Source organism: Protopterus annectens, chromosome 2.part0 (genome assembly GCF_019279795.1).
Source record: "Protopterus annectens isolate FY-2018-M chromosome 2.part0, PAN1.0, whole genome shotgun sequence".
Classification (NCBI taxonomy): Eukaryota; Metazoa; Chordata; order Ceratodontiformes; family Protopteridae; genus Protopterus; species Protopterus annectens.
In genome coordinates, this window is record NC_056728.1 from 1,331,290,239 (window position 1) to 1,331,310,992 (window position 20,754).

The window sequence follows — 20,754 nt, forward strand, 5'->3', positions numbered from 1 at the left end:
TTGGGAAGAACTGCTAAAATTCCTAAGAGATGACAAGTTAAAACATGTTACAACTTTACAAATGATATCAAGGCCTGATAAACAGAGTTGCTATTGTTAACTGATGCAGTGTTTGTTTGTTTTTTGTTTATTTATTTTTATTGTGGGTTTGTATGTATTTCATATGACACAGTTATAGCACATAGAGTGTTAGTTTGTACTAAAAAAATTTTAGTATTAAGAGAAGGGTATGTAATATATGCAAACAATTCAGCCCATCTTTCAGAATCACATAAGACTACAGCATGATTATATGTCACATGACTTTTTTCTTCAGGCGGTTGTCTGTAATGCTAGTAACAAAGCGAAATGCAGAAAGTCAGCTCTTCTGTGTCTTTATTTGAATATCTGTTGTGGGTTACTGAATTTATTGAAAATGAATCCAAATACATCACAAAGGGGACAATACCATTAATGTTTATATAGTCTTAATATGTAGAGCTTGATGTTTGGGCAATAAACCGTGACAAGGTATAGATCTGATGATGTCCATTATTTATTTATTTATTTACTGATTGCATTATTTTTGGGACCCAATGTCTGTTGACCATCAGCTCCCCGTCATTCTTTGACACATTCATTCCTCATGGAGAGATAAGTTGTTCCTGGTCCATTCATTCCCTCTCAGGTGACAGCCAATCACAGAGATATAATTCTAGCAGCCATTTTTGTTAAGCAGCCCTAATCCAGTCCTCTGATGGTGATGTGAAATTCCACATCACTGCATAGGGTCTATGTATCCCAATATGGAAGTATGCCAGCTCCTTGATACATATACATCAGGACTTCCATTGCCAGCTTATTTGAGCCTACCCACTTCCCTCCCCTCTCTAAGGATGTTCTCAGGCAAATTGGCCTATATTATTCTCCTGGAGTGTTGGGTTATCACAGAAGAAGGAACCACCAAAAATCCCCCTCAGGTGAGCATGCCTGCATTGGCCTTGCATTTCTGTCTGTTTCTCTCTCCCCTCACCCTAGCTGTTCCAACTTCCTGAGCTGCTAATTGATCTTGTACATCTGGGTCACAGTCATGGATTTATCCCTCTGCATCACATAGTCAAGCATATACATTATTTGTTGACTCCTTTTTGGGGTAGCGTGCAGTTAATTTAGGTATCTTGTTGATTATGTCTTCTATACATTGTGTCTAGCATATGTATGACAAGTAACTGGATGGATTTATCCCTCTGCATCACATAGTCAAGCATACACATTATTTGTTGACTCCTTTTTGGGGTAGCGTGCAGTTAATTTAGGTATCTTGTTGATTATGTCTTCTATACATTGTGTCTAGCATATGTATGACAAGTAACTGAATTTGTTAAGTGTAATGGATGCTGTGTATCACCAGACATGCAGATATTTTTCTGTTCTGGCAATGTTTTAAATATTAAATAAAACAGTTTTGGAAAGTTATGCTATGTTAGTCACCTGATTTATAGATGTTAGAAAACTGCCCGGAGTTTTTAAGAACTGTGTCTCATAAGCAGTATGGAGTGTTTAGGGTGGCTGTACTGGCATGCTTCACTGTCCATCCTCCACTGCACAGTTCTGCCAGGATAGTCCAACCCATCTCTTGGGGCCCTTTAATTAGACTCCGCAAGGTCACCTGTGTGGATCAACCTTGTTTCATTGTATAGATGAGAGAATCCCCCTCCCCCTTACTCACGTGTGCTAAACCTAACCCTGATCTTTCTCTTAACTCACATAACCTTAACTAAAACCCTTTCCTTAACAGTATCTCTATTTAGACAGGTTATATCTTTGTGTATTCTTAGTTTTTTGGGTGTTTTTTTTTTTATTTAGCAATTGCTAAAGGAAAGCATTTCATTTCAGGTTTTACTGAAAAACTTTATATAATAATCATGGGCCACAGTCCTTTAATGTGTGTGGTACAGGCATGGGTACAAGCTGGGATGTCAATCTGCAAACACTGCTTTAACAGTGGTGCAGAGAGTTTTGAATTTTGACGCCTTGTTTAAAATTAGCAAATGCACGACATACCTCTGAGTGCTCAGCATGAGTGCATTGACGTTTTTGGTTTTGTGTCACAGGTACCATTTGAAACAATAGCTTTATGATAGGTGCCCAACAAAATTTCAGTGACTGTAATTATGATGCTTAGAACTGTGGAACTGCAAGTATGGATGTGGGAGGAAATATACTCAGTCTGAGATTGTGATAACACAATGTATTCCACTATTCTGAGGTACAGAGATCTTGGAATTGACATCTATAAGTAGTAGGGCCATTTTAGGGTGTATAGAATGTTGAAACCTCCCTTAAAATGTAAATGTTTAAGTTACAGGTATCATTTTTTTTTTTTGAAATAGCAGTTTGACTTTGAATGTGTTGGAACTCAAAGTATCTCTCAGATTTCACACTTCTAACAGGGAACCTTTTTTGACATGTTATAGTGGTATGAGCATTCTTTTTTATAATTTCCTTTAGGCTGTTGCCTTTCTTTACTGCCTTTCCAGTAAGTGAACGTGTAGGCCACTATATTCTTTGACCTGGTCATCATTCCCTGCACCATTGGTCTTTCACATGGCTGCTTAACATCTGACAAAATTACCACCATAAAAGGGAGACAATCTCCTGATGCACTGTCAACCAATCAAGTAATACTTTTTATAGTCTTACCTTGGACTGCTTTTTGGAAAATTTAAAAACAGGTGCAACTTAAGCTTGGATGGTTTAGTGGAAGCATTATCACCTCACAGCAAGAGGTATGCTGGTTTGATTCTCAGCTGGGGTGCCTTCTGTGCAGAATCTGCATGTCTTGTGTGGGTTTGTTCTGGTTTTCTCTCACGTTACAAAAACATACATCTAGAGCATTTCTTTCTGGGCCTCTACTGTAAATTGCCTTTGTTCCTAGTTGGACTTTCCTGGTAAACAAATGTTAAATATGTTCCTTCTGTTGTAGGTTTTAATGGAGTTTCACATGTTTAGAATGTTATTCGCACAAGTTAAATAGGCTACAAGGTTATATACAGCCACATTTTTAAAAAGGTCTTTACTGGTGAAGCAATGAATGGGATGTACAGAGTATCATTTAAATAACTAGTTTATTATATTCTTCCTAAAAGTACTGTCAGAACTTGATGGACCATTTATGAAATGGAATTATTTCTTTTTAACTGGTATCCAGAGATTTATGAACTGATAATGGATGTGGATGTAACTGTTTTCAGCTGTTGTCTCTTACTCAGTATCAGTCACCTGCTGACCTCAGTGGCATGAACACCATGCTTCTGACTAAACATACACATTTCTACACAGTTATTTTTTTCCCTTTTCTTTGTATTTCCCATCAGTTTATATGCCTAGATAACATTTTGTTCAATTTCTTAATAAACTTTAAAAGCAAAGTTGTAAGGTCACTATTTGCATATTACTACAGCTCTGCAGATGTCACTGAAGGCAGACTTTCTCTGAGAGAGTTATAGTTTTGATCATGTTGTATTGTTATGCAGTTCCATAAGTTATATGTACATGACTGCTAACATCATGGTTGAAAACTGTCTGTAAACCATCTTGTTGCATTAAAAAAGCAGATTTATACAATAGGTTGCTCAGATATAAAATCTCTGTCTCATATCTTCAGCGTCTGGTTTTCATTTCATACTTCTGGTTATTATCTTTGTTGTAGATTGCATGTCTCCCATTATCTGCATATCTTTACTGATCATTGCCTTTGCAGAGTTTGCTTGCTATTCTGTTGTCTGCATGTTTTCTCCAAGTACTCTGATTTCTTCCCACCTCCCAAAAACATGCTGGATAACTGAATAATTGGTTATAGTAAAAGGCCCATGTATGTATCTATCTATCTATCTATCTATCTATCTATCTATCTATCTATCTATCTATCTATCTATCTATCTATCTATCTTATCTATATATCTGTGTGTGTGTGTGTGTGTGTGTGTGTGTGTGTGTGTGTGTGTGTGTGTGTGTGTGTGTGTGTGTGTGCGCGCGCGCACATAAAAACTCTTGCCTTTGAGGTCCATGTAAAGTTGGAAAGGTTCCATGGACCAGGTCACTTACTCACTTAACAAATAATACATAAGTAAATAAATATTTTAAGGGAAGTCACTCAAACTGCAAACACCATTTACTGCAATTATTTAAACCTAAGTGTCCAGAATGGGGAGGGGTGAACCAGTTCACCAGTTACCACACCAAAATAAACAAATAAATAAGCAAAAAAATAAATAAATGAAAGGGCAACTGGAACCACTTAAACTTCATGCACTATTTTCCTAACTATCTTCTTGGATCATTGTGCAAGTGATCTACTATCAGCTGCCAGAAATACTTTGTACGCAGTAATTTACTTAATTTTGAGACATGAAAAGCATAGCTTTTTAAAATTGCCCAGGGAAAACATCTTCTCTCAGAAGCTTGCTTTACCAACTGTTTTATAATTATATCCAAAGTTGTAAGTGTGTTTTATTTTGACATGTTATTAGGACTCCACTTGCTGTCTGTATGCAGTTTTTTTTCAACTTTCATAGAATAACAAGGCATACTTAGTTTATGCCATACATTGCAAGTAAACTATATTCTCTAGGCATGGGTTTGATTTTTCTAATTTCCTTTTACATACTGATTAACTCTAAGTTAATCCGTTTGCTCAGAACTGCTAAACACTCAGTGAGAAGAGGTACTTGTATTGACTGTATACTGCCATTAACAACATAAAAGGTGTTTAATTTGTGTTAATTCAGCATAAAAACTAAATTCTCATGTTACAGCTGACTTAATGTTTTGACTTATTTAGGACAGATGGGCTCACTTGCATTAGCTAGAAAAGTACACAATTAGAAGTTAATTATTAATTAGTAGTGTCACATTGCAGGCTCCCACTTTATAGGTAACCATAGCACACAGCCTTTAATTATTCATAATGATGCTGCATTGTAGACTTGTGTGAATCCTGAATTCTTCAGACGTCAGTTCCGTGTGTTCATTGCTGTCACTAGAAAGTACTCTGTTATTGTTTTATGTGTGAACAATTGGAAAACAAGCTGATAACAGACCGGAACAATGTAAACTTTATGCTTCTATGGAGGGGGAAATGTTTACGGGTGGGATGAAGGCTGAAGAAGGGAGACAGCAAAGAAAAGTGAGGTTTCGAGTAGCATCTTCTCATAGTGGACGAATATTGAGGGAGGTTTACGCAGATGGAGAGCCAAGTGACTCTTTGGATTCAGAATGTACCAGCAGCACAGAAACGGATCAGTACAGTGGGCAAAGTGAAAGTAGTGGATACCAGAATGGGTATTTAGAGTCTGAATATGATGACAGTGAAAATGAGCGTGATGATTTGCTCATCTTTGCAGGAGTTTCTAAAGACAAAGGATTTAGTCTGAAGAGAATTAACATCTTGAGCAAAAATGGTACAGTCCGAGGAGTGAAGAACAAAGTCAGTGCTGGCCAAGCTTTGTTTAACAGCATAGCGAAAACTTCTCAGGTATGAGATTTAGGCCACTCTTAATGACACAAAGAAAGTGTGTAGTTATCCACCTATTATTATATTGTACTACTGCTAGCTGTTCTCACAGTACACGTTGTGCTGGTCACAAGCATAGTTAAAGGTGCTACAGACAGTAAATAAAATATCAGAAATTGTTTTATTATATAAATGACACTGTCTGCTTAGTGAAATACTTTTTTGTTAGATGCACTTGCAGTTACCTTATGATTTAGGCTCATGTCTATAATCCTTTTTACATGATACATCTGTTTAAAAAAAAAAAAGATTTCCATATAATGTATTACTGGTGAGCTTGTGAGTGTATCGTTACAGCAGATAACTGATAAGAAAGGATAAACAAGATGCATATTATGCTGCATTTGCATGCTTATGATGAGAAAAACAGTACCTGCATCTATTTAACTAAGACTGCCAAGAAAGATGCATTAATGAACCACAGTACATAGCCATGTCATACTGCGCATAAGCCATCTTCTACTCTAGGCATTTATTTACATCCCATTATAAAGCATGGAGCATGATAACATCCCTCTGTGGAGTAACTGCATTGCAGAAACTACATGTATTTCAAGTATCAAATGACTTACAGCTTACATATTTTACATTATATATATATATACATATATATATATATATATATATATATATATATATATATATATATATATATGGGTCTAGGACACATGGTCGACTAGCATATGTCCAAATCACAAAACATCGAACACACATACACAAAAGCGTTTAACATCGAAAAGCGCTTCCGTGTATGTGTAGTTCAAAAAAAAAATCTACTTTTCTGCAGGGGGGTTTTACCCCCCTGTACCCCCACACCCCTCCCTACTTTATTATTCTCACTCCGAGACTGCACTATAGTGGAGAAAAGGAAATTTTCCCTTACCCGCACTGTAGTCCGATCTACAAAACAGGCACACATACATAGAAGCGCTTGTCGATGTTAAGCGCTTTCGTGTATGTGTGCTCGATTTTTTGTGATTTGGACATATGCTAGTTGAGCATGAGTCCGGATCCCATACATATATATATATATATATATATATATATATATATATATATATATATATAAACATTCTACTTGCATCTTTTGAATTCAATTTCCATTGACTTTTTGTATTTTAGTCTTAGGCAAGAATTGTTTTTGTTGTTCATAATTATCAGTGCAATAATTTTCATACAGTCAATGATGAAAGACACAATTTAATTGACCACCTTATTGGAAAGGTGTTTAGATGACTTTGAAAAGTAAGCTCTTCACTAGCTTTATTTAGTTACTGGTTGAACTGTAGAAAAAGAACATGATACAAAGCATCTACATGGATAACATGAGGTGGAAGAATGCATTCAGCATTGTATTAAAAGTTGTTTGTGGAGTTCTCCAAATCTAATCTAATCTAATCAAATATAGGAAAAACAAAATCAAATGAATTTTCTATTGCAGTTAAAACTGCTGCATCAGTCTGTAAAAATACATTTTCAGAAGCAAGACACAAATGAAAATTGTGTCTTTGCTATGGTATCATCATTACAAAGAATGCCGTCATAGGTTCTCTGTTTTCATCATATAGTACTTTAAAACAGCTATATACATTTCAAAATTGTTGTGTACGTTTTTTACATAAGTTAGGAGGAGTGTCCATAGATAATCAGAAATAGAAATGTGCATATGACCATATATCCTTTTCATTACTGTTGGCATGACTATGCTTAGGTTTACACTTTGAATTTGAATCATAAATATCATTTAATAATTTGTTAAAGTTTATTCTTAATGGCAGGAATTGTCCTTATCAATAGAAACTCCTGGCAGCATTCTGTTACATGAATGGAACAGGATATTGTTTTTCTTCTTTTAGCACATTTGTTCACAAATAGAAAACATATATAAAATTACACGTGAGTGCTCATCCCATTTTAATCAATAATGGTTATAATAGCTTTATATTCATCCTTGTCTCAGAAGTAGTGATTATTTTATGTTGATTTGCATTAGCTATCAAAAAAACAAAATAAAACAAATACATAATTAGTGAATATGTAAAGCAGATTTTTGCATTCAATTACCTCTGACATTCTATGTTTTGCAACAACTTTGAGCAACCTTTCTGAAGTCCATTGCGTTCATTGGTCACTTTTGCACAGAGGCTCAAGTTATGCTCAGTAGAGGAGTTTCAGTTGCTCCCTCAAACATCATATCTATATTTGGTCAGATGGTGAACTGGTTAAGGAGCATCTCCTATTCAGCCATCATGTACTTCATGTATTCATTAAATCTGTTCATGGGAAAGGAGAGCCATTTGTCATTTTGTATTGAAAAATAAATTGTCTCAGCCAATGATTTTTTCTGTTAGGAAGTCAAAGAAAAGTGGTCTTTCAATGTTCATTCCTCTTACTTACAGACACAACAGACCATGGCATGGCACTGTGAAAGAATTGTGCTCATAGCCTACAGTGCCACAAGTGACAGTTGCAAAAAAACTAGCTCTCCCTGAAGTATCTGCCCTTAGATTTTAGGATCCAAAATGCAGTAGTAATATATGAGCACTGGAAAAAGAAAACAAATGAAGATATAATAGAAAAAGATGAAACAATACACGCATTTTTTGGCTGTAAGGTAAAGGTTACCTTTTCATTATGCTTAGATGACTTACATCCTAAAGCTGCTGTTTTCATGCCGTATGCTATCAGTAATATTGGCAGCGTAAGTGGAGTGATATTATATTACAAGTTCACTCGGCTGCCTTTCAAAGATCCGCAGTGTCTATGACATAAAGTGTCAGGCTACCTGCTGTCTATTCATTACAATGATCTTGGGACTAATTGGTAATTGAATGCAAGGGAAAACAATAAGTAAAGCTCACATACTGATGACTAACACCTTGTGCCACACATAGCGTTTTAAAACTTACTCCATTTCCTCTAGATATACAAAGGAAAAAATGAAAGCCGGCATGTTAGGCATGCTAGATATGTGACAACAGCCATCACCATTTCAACTATTTTGTAAAGTGCCTTCTTTAAAGTATTTTCTAGGCGTAATATTCCTATTTGAAAAAGGGGTATTGTTAGTCCTCCTGTATGTAGGCTGCAGATTAATTTCATTAAGCCCTCTTAGAGGCTTCCTGTTACTAGTGCTTGTTGTCACATTAAAAAGTATAGCTTTGCATGCTGCTTACCAGTCTTGTACTTTTCACCATCAAGTTTCCATTACGCTCTATGAGATCAAAATGTTTTAAAAGGGAGACCTGCACAGCTGGTACACTGGTTTCTCCAGTGTCTCCGGTGAAAGGACATGTTACTAATGAGGACTCAGCCAGGAGTTAGACCATATATGGTTTCTGTCAACTGTCAAATAAAGTCACATTTTACATAACATTCTTCATACCGCAGGTAGCATAATACTGTTTGATAAATGAAAAGAAAATGCAACTATTTTAAAAATGCCGAAGAATATTAAAGTACTTTTCAGTAAATTAAGCAGATCATTCAGCATCCATATTCATACTACTAGTCTCTGATTGAAATGCTGATATGTTTATGAAGACTGACTCCTGAATGTAGTTTCCTTGAATAGGGGTGTAACTACAGATTTACATTTTTTATACAAACCTGATGTTGTTCCCCCAGTAGCCATCTATCCCTTTAAAAATATACAAAACCCTCAAAATGCTACCCACAGATATATAGGAAAATGGACATTATTTTCAACCGTTATCATTTATATCCATAAAAAGCTAGTTTGAGAGGTGTACTCCTTTTGTACAAGAATTCTTTGTATACCTCTGTACTACAAATATTAATTTACACAGTTCTAAACATTCTGTGCTATTTGAGTGTTGACATTTCCAAGAGATGCTCAGAAAAAAAATGTACTTATTTGAGTACACTGAGTATGTCTAGCTACACTCGTGATCTTGAACATCTGATTGAGGGCCTGAGTCACAGAAATATGCTCAAGTTATGAATGCTGTTCCCATGTGCAATATTATCTGAACTAAGAAATACCACAAGGGTTGTAGAAGCAGAGAACATGATTCCTGCTTAATGCTTTTGTATAGATATTATAAAATAAACTAAGGTTTTCTATCTGCTTTACTGCTTTTCATACTATGAATTATGTAACTCCATGTTGTGCTGTCCAACAAAATGTACTGCTTTAATCCAAATACCTGTGACACAGCAGCCTTGGTGGATGATGACAGAGCAGAGAACAGTTCTGGTGGGACTGACCAGCAAGAGCAGAGTGAGTGGGTGGAAGCATCATCAACAGAATGATGAGATTTATCACCGGGGGGGCAGATTATGGAAGGAAAGACATGTTTCTTTTCCATGAGGCCCTGGTAAGGCTACTCCTTGAGTCCTGTGTCCAGTTCCACAGGCCACACAAGACAATGGACAGCAGACTGCTGGAAAGAGTCCGAAGAAATTTCACCACAAATGTGAGTGGAATGAAGGGGGAAGGATATAGCAGGAGACAAAAAGAGTTAGACTTCTTTTCACTAGAGGCTAGAAAAGACAAGAGGTCATAATATAAATTTGTAAGACCATGTGAGCAATGTTTTGAACAGGTTATCCTGAACACCACAAACAAAGGCAGATGTAATGGACATAGGCATCAGATTGAAGGGCTAATTTCTGGATCTGCAGAAGTATAGGATAGAATACCAGAATGCATGGTGGGCATAAAAATGAAAGGAAGTTTTAAGAGAGCTCAGGATATGTGGAGAAAAGCTGAGAGGAAAGCTAGGGATGGAAGGGGGGTAAACTGTTGACTGCACTTAAAGGACAGATTAGACAGGCTTATTTTACAAGAATAATGCCACACTGCAATTGGGTCTTTTCCTGCCTTTTTGTGGTTTAAACTTAACTTAGTGTAATCACTTTGCCCCCAGTAGTCAGATCTCTGTCACTCTGTCTCTCCCCCTCCCTTCACCCTGTTTCTGTAGGGTAGACTTGTTAAGTGAGAAGTAATTGATTTCATGTTTTGAATTGTTTAGGTGAATCATTAGCGCGTTCATAGCACCCCACAGTTTTATTCTGTTTGAAAAAAAAATGTTGAATAAAAAAATGTCAAAAACACAAAATGCTGAAACCTATTTAATGCAGTGGGAAAAGCCCCCTACACACCCCATGTGAGGGTCTGCACCCCCCAAACCCTCCCTGCTAATTATATATACCAACTCCAGGATCACACAACAGTGGAGAAAAGGACATTTATGCTATCAAAATTTTGTGTTTTAGATATGTTGTATTTTGACACTTTTTTTCTTTTAGTCAAATAGCACAGAACCCACCTCAGATACCCCAGATACCTTGGCATAGTTAGGTATAGTAGTATATGTAATGCAACAAAGCTCTTTCTCATCACTGATAATTGATTTTCTATAGAATATATCTTTTGATTTAAACCACATTTTCAATGCTGAAAGCAGATTTGCTATAGAAGTTAGTTGCAAGGGCCAAATAACACAGCTGTGTATCTGACTGTTTTAACAAATGCCCTTTAGTTGCCATATTGTGGCTCATCATGTTTACCTGACAGGTTACAGTGGTCTGTTTTGTTTATTTTCATGTAGAATTGCATTATTGTTTGGAAAGCATATTGACTTACTTAGGTAAGTCTAGTAGCTAATCATTTCTACTAGCTCAGGTCTGCTCTAATATTTTCAATACTGCTGCTTGTCTACTTCCATATTATCTTGATTCATTCACCCCCACCCTTCTGTCTCACTCAGGAACTCATTATCTCAAAAGGAGTCAGGCGCATAGTAAGTTTAAAACTCAGAGGTATTGTAACTCAGCAAATTCTCAAGCCGAGTGGTGATACTGCTGACCCCCAGCTTCTTCTCTAGCGTAGTGAGGGAGGGGCAAAGCTTTCCCTCACTCTCATTCAACTATCTGGGCATGATGATTGTGCAAATGAGGGCTCAATATACACAAGTTTCTGAATTGCTCAGTTAGCACATTGTGCATACTAGCTAAAATACACACAGATAACATACCTGGGCTCTTGTGGGCAGTAGTGCACATGCTTGATTCTTGGTGATATCTGTAATTCCAGTCTACACACAATGATAATGGAGCCATTATAAGGCATTGTTCAATACCACCATAGTCCAAAAGGCTGGGCTGCCATATTTTACACCACAAACTGCTATGTTCAACCACGATCATGTACTACGTATTCTGGATTTTTCCACCGTTGGTTGTACAGGTGATCTGATCCCCATTGTGCAACAGTTGGCACATGCAAAAATGGATGTGACTGCAACATTTCTTCCATTTTTCTCAGAAAACTATTAGAGTGACAAGAACAGATTCAGAGAAAGAGTTCAGAGACCAAAAGTGGTGTCCAGAGGAGTCAAATGTCTTCCTCCACCTTTTCTACCAGCATTATAGGACAAGGCACCTTGAGGGACATTACCAACGGCCACAATATAAGGAATAGGCCTGCAGCAGCTTTGAACTAGAGATTACAGTTGACACGGGCATATCACTTAATTCTTAGCAATGCTGCCACAATTACAGTGATCTTGCACAGAAAAATATGACCTGTAGTACTTTATTTTTGGGATACATATGATATGCCAGCAGCATCTTAGACTGTAGCATACCTCTCAACCGTACCAAATTGCTCAGAATTCCCCATTTTAAGTTTGAAATAATGGGGTGTCACGAATTCCCAAGTAGCCCCTTGAAATCAGGATTTTTTTTATTAACGTTTTTTTTGTTAATGCCAACATCATTGCACATCATTGGTGTGCCTGCAATGTCATCAATGTGCAGGGCTGTGCATGCTAATGTCTGCTTTGTTTGTATTTGGGATGGAAGACCAGACCATGAGTCCAAGACTGCTACTGAACACAAGCCAGCAGATTTTAAACAGATGAGTGCAAGGCGTTTTAAATATTTTGCATGCATTTTGTGGATACTTCACTGTCAGGTGGTGGCTATTTATTAATATATAGTCTATGGGGTGCCCGGAACCTTACAGATAGTGGAAGTAAAGTGAATGGATTCCAGCAGAAAATCCCATTGTCTGTGTACAATTTCTTTCATTCATTCTCCTCCTTTGCTGTTTCTCTATTTGCATGCGATTATTGTTATTTTATACACTCATTTATTTGAAATTCAGAGGCTGTTGAGTGATACTTGATGCGGCCTCATTGGTCTTTTAGCAATAAACATGGGTTTAGGTGCTACCTTGTTTATATAGGAATGCGTGCCTGTAGCCTTAAAAATGTAAGCTCTGCAGTTTCTTTGTGGTAATAAGGAGGATCATAGCCTGTCTAATGTGCTACTATGTTTAATTATGTTTAGCAATTCATTCCCTTGTCTAGTGAACAGTGTTGCACATTCTGTGTGTTAATAAAGTGTCTTGTAATGGATATTCTCTCTTTACAGAATATATTTGAGAATATATAAGCAAAAGAGACAGTTACTCAGGCTATAGATAAGGGAAAGCAGGTACACACGGCTTACCTTGACCTTGCTAAAGCATTTGACACCATTCCCCATTCAGGTATTATTGATGAGCTCACAAGCCTGGGCAAAAACCCTTATGTCACAAGATGGATCGCAAACTGGCTCTCAGACAGATCCCATAAAGTAAGAGTAGTGGAATCTATGCCCGAATCCAGACCAGTAACGAGTGGTGTGCCTCAGGGCTCTGTCCTGGGGCCCCTCCTGTTTGGCATATACTTCTCGGAAGTACAGGCAAGCACAGAAGGGCTGTGGCTGACTAAGTTTGCAGACAACTGCAAACTGAGTGCTATAATAGAGTCTCCGGCTGACATGGAGATCCTCCAGAAGGGCCTAAACGAGACTGATGCATGGTGTCAAAGCCATGGTCTCAAGCTAAATGCAAAAAAATGCATATTATACAACTGCCCCCCATTAATATTCAAAAACGTGCACGCTGATTGGTCAGCTTGCACGTTGTAAATCAGAGTTATAATAACGGAAAAAGGTCCGGTCGCCCGGACTTTTTCCATTACTATAACTCTTTTTTCACACTGTTTTGCTATGTTAAACGAATTTAACATAGCGAGACAGCTTTAAAAAAAGCAACGGAGAATCTCTGTTGCTTTTTTTAAAGCTGTCTCGCTATGTTAAACTCCTTTAACATAGTGAGACAGTTTGTAAAAAGCAACAGAGATCTTGCTTTCTCCATTTCTTTTTTCATAACTGTCTCGCTATGTTAAATGGGTTTAACATACTGAGACAGCTTTAAAAAAAGCAACGGAGATTCTCCGTTGCTTTTTTTAAAGCTGTCTCGCTATGTTAAACCAATTTAACATAGTGAAAACAGTTTGTAAAAAGCAATGGAGATCTTGCTTTCTCTGTTGCTTTTGCCCACAGTTCTGATGTACTGCGTAGGCATACGCATGCGCAGTACATCAGAACTGCCGCAGAATACCAGACAGCTGCGGAAGGGCATGAAGGAGGCATTATACAATGCCATTATTTAAGAAAAGTAATTATTTTTTTTCTTAAATAATGTCATTGTATAATAGCAATAACCCACTTCTGGGTGTGTGTAATGCTGGATTTACCCACGGTTGGCTTTGTTTGGCCACTCGGGTTTCACCCTCGTGACCAAACCACACCAACTGTGGGTAAATCCAGCATTACCCACACCCAGGCATGGATTATTGCTATAGTAATCCCCTTTGGAAAAAACAGAGTACCCCCAAACTACAACATAGGTTCATAGGTTCATAGGTTCATACTAGGCTATCTGCCCTAGGGCATTTATAAGCCTAACCAGAGTGTGTTTGGCTTTCGCCACCCATTTTAAATTAATTTTTCTATGCCTTTTTTTGAGGTTAGTATACTGTGCCTCTGTCTAACAGTGACACAGAAGTGATAGCTGGGGTAAACCTACGATCTCCCAACCACTCATCAAGATTCCTCTTGAAGAGAGTCAATGTGGGACTCTGCTTAACCTGGACTGGGATTTTATTCCAGAGTGAAGGGAGCCTCTGGGTTATGAATCTGTCCCTCCTGCATGTCCTATTTATTTCAGTGCTGAGGTTCAAGTCCCTCAAGCGCGTAGCTCGATGGGATTTGGATTTTCTGAGGTGCAGCATGTCCATTAATTCCGGGTTGGACATGGCTTTATACGTCAGGCACAGATCGCCTCTGAGCAGGCGGTATGCCACTGAGTAGAGCTGGAGTTTCTTTAACCGGGCAGCATATGGCATCTGTTTGAGCCCTTTGATCCTCTTGGTGAGGTACTTTTGGGGTCTTTCCAGTTGCTGCAGGTGTCTGGTAAGGTACATCCCAAAAGGGGCATTGTACTCAATTATGGGCCTGATGAGGGATGAGTAAAGAGGTACGATGACCTCCCCTGATCTAGATGTGAATCCCTTCATGATTAGGTGGGCTATATAAAATGTTTTTCTAACCACTTTGGCCACGTGGTTGTCAAATGAGAGATTGCTATCAACTTGGGTCCCCAGGTCCCTAATGACTTCTTCTGTACTTAATGGATTACCACCTATGTGGTAATTTGTGGGCACTTTGTTTTTGCCAAAGGGGATGACTCGGTAATCCCCTGAAATCTGAAGAAGAAATAAGGGATCTAGGGACCCAAGTAGATAGTCAGCTTTCCTTTGATAACCATGTTGCCAAAGTGGTTAGAAAATCCTTCTATGTGACCCATCTGATCACAAAAGGGTTCGCATCAAGATCTAAGGATGTAATGGTGCCCCTCTACTCTTCCTCATCAGACCCATTATTGAGTACAATGCACCAATTGGAATGTGAAAAATTATATTGTGCTGCTCTCTGCTTACTTCTGCTTGCTTGCTTGCTTACTGTGGGATTTGAAGTCTTCTTAAGACACACAGTCTTGCTGTGCTGTTTACTGCTGAATCAGAGACACATCATGACTCCATCTGTCAAGCCTTTCAAATTGCACACTGATAAAGAAATATATTTTGCAGCTATAAGCACAGTTACAGATAACTTATTTTATAACAAACCACACGTAGTCTGTCAGATTTGTAGCATATATTTACAAAGTTTTCCTTCATTACAGATATGAATGATGACTTCTACAAAATACCTCTCTCTGTCCTTCTCTCTGTCCTTCTCTCACATAACTGAATTACTACAATAGCTAAATACAGAGCTAGTCACGCACACAAGAGGTTGTTATTTCCTCAGTATATTTTTCTGGCCTTCTATGGGAAGTCACATAATGTCGGTTTTTAGACTTTTCTATTGTCCTTTTGTGATGTAAGCACTTTTGCTGATGTGAGGATGCCATTCTGAAAGGAAACATCTGTATAAGCTGTTCCTACTGGAAAAAACATCACGTATTGCTGAATTTATAAAAAAGGATGTCTGTTAATAGATATTTGTTCTGCAAACATGAGAAAATCATATAATCCTTGCTTTCCAATATTGCTTTGTTAGGCTTTTGTTTTTGATGCTGTGAAGAGAAGCCTGTCTGTTATACATATAGTATGAATGCACATTTTACATTGCTAAACTCTATACATATATTCAAGCAAACTTTTTATTCTATAATTTATCTTTCAGCATATTTATATTCATAATATCTAACAGAATGTACCTGGCTAGACATCTCCAGCAGCTGGAGAGACCACAGAGGTACCTAACCAAGAGGATTACTGGCCTCAAACAGTTGCCCTATGCAGTACGATTGAAAAAGCAAAGACTGTTCTCTGTTGCATACTGCTTTCTCAGAGGCTATCTCTGTCTAACGTACAGAGCCATGTCCAACCCAGAATTGTTGAACATGCTCCATCTTAGCAAAACCAAATCTACTCAAGCTACATGCTCTAGGGATATAAACCTCAACACAACAATGAATAGAACATGCTGGAGGGATAGATTCCCTTCACAGAGACTTCCCTTACTATGGAACAGGGTCCCAATCTACATAAGACAGAACCCCTCACTATCACTCTTCAAGAGGAACCTTGATGAGTGGATGGGTAACAGAAAGTTCACACCAGGGATAACACCAATAGCACTACTAGATCGGGGCCAAGGGTACTAGCTGCTAGTACAAGGGTCTAGGGAACTACTAAAGGGGCGGTGAATACCGCACAACTTGGCTGGGCTAATATACGCCTTCGGGCAGATAGCCCAGTACCAACCTATGAACCTATGAACCTATAAAAAAATGATAGGAAGATGGTTTTATCTATTTATTGTTTATTTACTTATTTTAGGACTCCTATTTATTTTGGAGCTTCTGAAACAGAACGTCAAGCTTCTTAGTAAATGTCCAAGATCCAAGTGCACATTAAGAAGCCATTGTTTATTCAAATATTCATGCCAGCTTCATTGGCAACGCAAGCTGCATTTTTGTGCCATATAATACAGTGGACACTTAAAATATTTTAATAGTGAAGAAACAAGATGCTGTAATTTGTGCCAGATCAGCAATACTAGGAAGCACATTACATTATGTGCCACAGGCATTTTTTCCTGAAAATGTCAGTTCCAAATACCTGGCAGCATGGAAGAAGAAATGACTTTTTAGGATGATGATACCATTGATTAAGTATACACCTGGGTCTGCAATTTATTTTTTTAGGGATTGGCTTACTTGCTTCTGAGTGGTTCGGTCAAGACTGGTTTGATGGAGTCTGGAAGAATTGTATTTACTACATGTTGCACTGAATAAGAATTATATTCATCCATGAGTTACACTGAATGAAATGTCATTTGATCAAATACAGTTTATTTGACTTAAGTGAGATTAGGATTCTGAATGGGGTTTTGTTTCTGTTAGGGGTAGGTGAAAAAGTGTTAGGACTGGGTTTATGGCTCAGGATAGGACTGTGGAGTATGCGAGATATTGTGTGCTGCAGGCAAGTTACAACTGACTTCCTTCCACAAGAAATAATATGCATAATTATACTATTGTTTATGCATTTTTGATGAGTAACTACAGATGACTGTGTGCTTAATTGAAGTTTTTCGTTAATGATTATCTCATTTGTTTTTTGTGAGGCTAGGCAAATAAATAAATAAATAACACATGTCACACAACATTTCCAGCAAGGTTAAAATACATATAATGGATGTCAAGTATAGCCTCAATACTTCACCTTTGTGTGTTGAACTCTGAATGAGAAAATATTAACAAACCATCGGTAAATGTGACTTATGTTATTGTTGGCTGGTGGTAATAATGAAACTTACTAAAATATTACTTTGAACTGAAGAAGAATGACGTTCCTTTGATGGGGAAGTAATCAGATTACAATGGTTTACTGCCTTACCTCTCAGTCTTTCGGGGCAAGACATTTGCAGAAAACTAAAAATAATGGTGGGACTAAGGCCCAAAAATATGGACAGATTTTAAATATTGCTCCTGTAAACTTAGTTGCTAGAATAACAGGTTTTTCATTATTATATATTTTCTGAGGGATATGAAGTCTGCAATTCAGTGTCCGCCATTATTCATTATTATTTAGTAACTTCAATTTTCATGTTAGTATCCCACAATTCCATTGGAGTGGGTGGGGTTACATGAATATGTATACAATTTTATGTTAATCATTACCCCGATTTTTGGCCATTTGTACATACGTTTCATGGGCCTTTGTCCAGATTTTTGATATTTCCAGGTGGAGAGGTATGGACTGTAGATAAGTTATATTGAACACTGTCAGCCATTTAGGATCTATCCTATTATGTGATGGTACTGAAGGTGCTAAGGTAGTAGTTTACTGCAAGTGCAACTGGTATGTAAGGAAATACTATTGCCCTTCTCCTCCTGGCCATGTTTGATTTTACCATACATACCATACATGTTTGCTACCATGCAAACAAGTTATATTGTACACTGTCAGCCATTTAGGATCTACCCTATTATGTGATGGTACTGTAGTGGTGCTGCAGTAGCATTGTCACCTCACAGCAAGACATTGTCCCATTTGATTCTCAGCTAGAGAGTCTTCTCTGTGGAGGCATGCGTGAATGAGTGTGCCTTCATTGAAGGTTGTGCGTCAGGGCTGGTAACTCGGCACGTAAAAATCCACTACCAAACATTAGCGGACCTGAGTTCCTCTGTGGCGACCCCTAACCGGGATAAGCCGAAAGACACAACAACAACTGAAGGTGCTAAGGTAATAGTTTACTGCAAGTGCAACTGGTATGTAAGGAAATACTATTGCCCTACTCCTTCTGGCTATGTTTGATCTTATTTGTTATTTGGAAAAGCACAGCTGCCCATATAAGTAGTGTTTATCAAAAAATGAGGTAAATGCTAGATCTTGCTATATAGAGTAGTGGTACTTACGTTGCACATTTAGTATTGAGTGGGGACACTATAGGCTTGATTAGATATACATCAGGTTTACATGCTTCCATGGACTTATACATGCAGCTTAAATGTTAAGGTGTTATTATCTTGCTATTACTTTGCAGATGAGTTCAATTCCCCCTTGACAGACTTTTCATTCCGCAAGTTTGTGACATACATCATTAAAGCATGTTTCACTGCATTCTCCTCTTTGACTGCTGAGGTAGTTCAGAATGTAAATGCATGCCTTTCAGGATAGAAGTGCTGAAGGCTGGGGGTTTAGTTCCTTTGTGTCTTGTATATTGGTATATCATTGTCAAAGTATGTCAGAGCTGCAATCTGCATGACACTGATACATGTTTCACACATATACTGCAGTAAAGTGTCTGGCTTGATTACATTAATGCATGTTTAACTGTAGCATTCAGTAGGATTATGCAGCATCTGAGCAGCTTCAGACTTCAGCTTAAGCATTTGATATACTGATTGTTTTGAGTTCTATTTACAACCATTGTTCCTTTCTCCAGCTAATGCAAACAGATTCCACAGGGGGGTTCATTTGTTCTGACTACAGTGCCCACAACAATGTAATGTATACTTTGGCGTGAGTTGCATATTGCCTCTTTCATTCTGCGAGTGTGTGACACCATTAACACATTTCAGTACAGCCTTTTCTTAGAACTGTTGATATAACACAACCTGCAAAAGCATTGCATTTCATTTCATGTAATGAAACTGATGGTTCAACTCCTCTATGGGATGTATATTGCCATATTATTGTTGCAGTGTTGTGGGTGTTTCATGACCATTGCATTATTATGTATGTAAAATCTCAATAGCTCAAGAGTTTGTACACTCACCTTTAAAGCAGAAGAGCTTAGGTTCTAGTCTCACAATAAGTACTTGGATTAATTTTTTGAGTACTGACAATTCAGTGCAGCATAAGGGGGGGGGGTGTTGCACTCCTGATTGTGTTGTTCTTTGGATAATACACTAAATCTATGCCCCATCTGCCTCAGTTGTTGGTAGCTCTGGTGGATGTAAAAGATCCCATGACACTTACTGAAAAGAGTATGGGAAATTCTACAGAACCTTGGCAAAATTTTCACGAGTCTATATAAAAAACACCTTGGGTCTCCCCTGAAAAGAGGCCATTGGACTAGTGGGTCTAACGAGGTCAACAATGTGTAAATAAATAAAAAATAGTCAGATTCAAATTATGCTTTGCCTGCATTTTTTGTATTTGTATTTTTCTCTTGCCCACCCTTTTCTGTGATATCCTTTCCATTATATACATTTATTTATTTTTTTTATTTTGCTTCTCTCCATTTGTTTTATATTTACATGCAGCAGCATCCAGTGCAGCACTCTTGGTGGATTCAGCCCAATTAACAAACCACCAGCTGCTGCTTCACAAACACCACATCCACTTCTGTCCCCAGCTGTCTTTGTCACCTTCACAGCCAACTGCACTGGCCCTGCTGAGGAAGATATTGCTATGGCACCTGTTGGCAGCAATGAGACTGGAAGGGGTACATATGTTAGTTGGCAACAGTTGGGAGGAAATAGGAGAAAGGCTTATTGACAGGTGGTTGGATACTCAAATCAGCCAGCTAGAGAACCTCCTACGGTGACCCATGGAGTCACCTCCACACTACCAGCAACACCTGCAGCAGCAGTTGTCATCAAACCTGCGAAGGAAGATCCTGCTATAGCACCTGGTTGCAATGGCAGCAGAGGTAGCGTGTATGTCACCCAGTGGCAGCTGGATGAAATAGTGAGGGCCCTTATTTATAGGTGGCTTTATGTCTGAATGAGCTGGCTACTTGTGGAGCTGCATCCCTGTCCTGCACTGAAATTACTGTCGGAGGCAGGGCCCAGTGTCAGGGACCACTGGGTCCAGCTG

The 20,754-nt window shown here is 38.1% G+C and overlaps 1 protein-coding gene across 1 annotated transcript in view; it reads left to right on the plus strand.

Annotated features, from left to right (window-relative positions):
* The first annotated feature begins 5,016 nt into the window (after nt 1-5,016).
* The window catches only part of GRXCR1 (glutaredoxin and cysteine rich domain containing 1), a 384,625-nt gene continuing 368,887 nt past the window's right edge, over nt 5,017-20,754 (plus strand). The window contains exon 1 of the mRNA XM_044061520.1: nt 5,017-5,515. Within this exon, the coding sequence (XP_043917455.1) occupies nt 5,108-5,515 (408 nt within the window). The 5' untranslated portion in view covers nt 5,017-5,107. The remainder of the gene's footprint in view (nt 5,516-20,754) is intronic.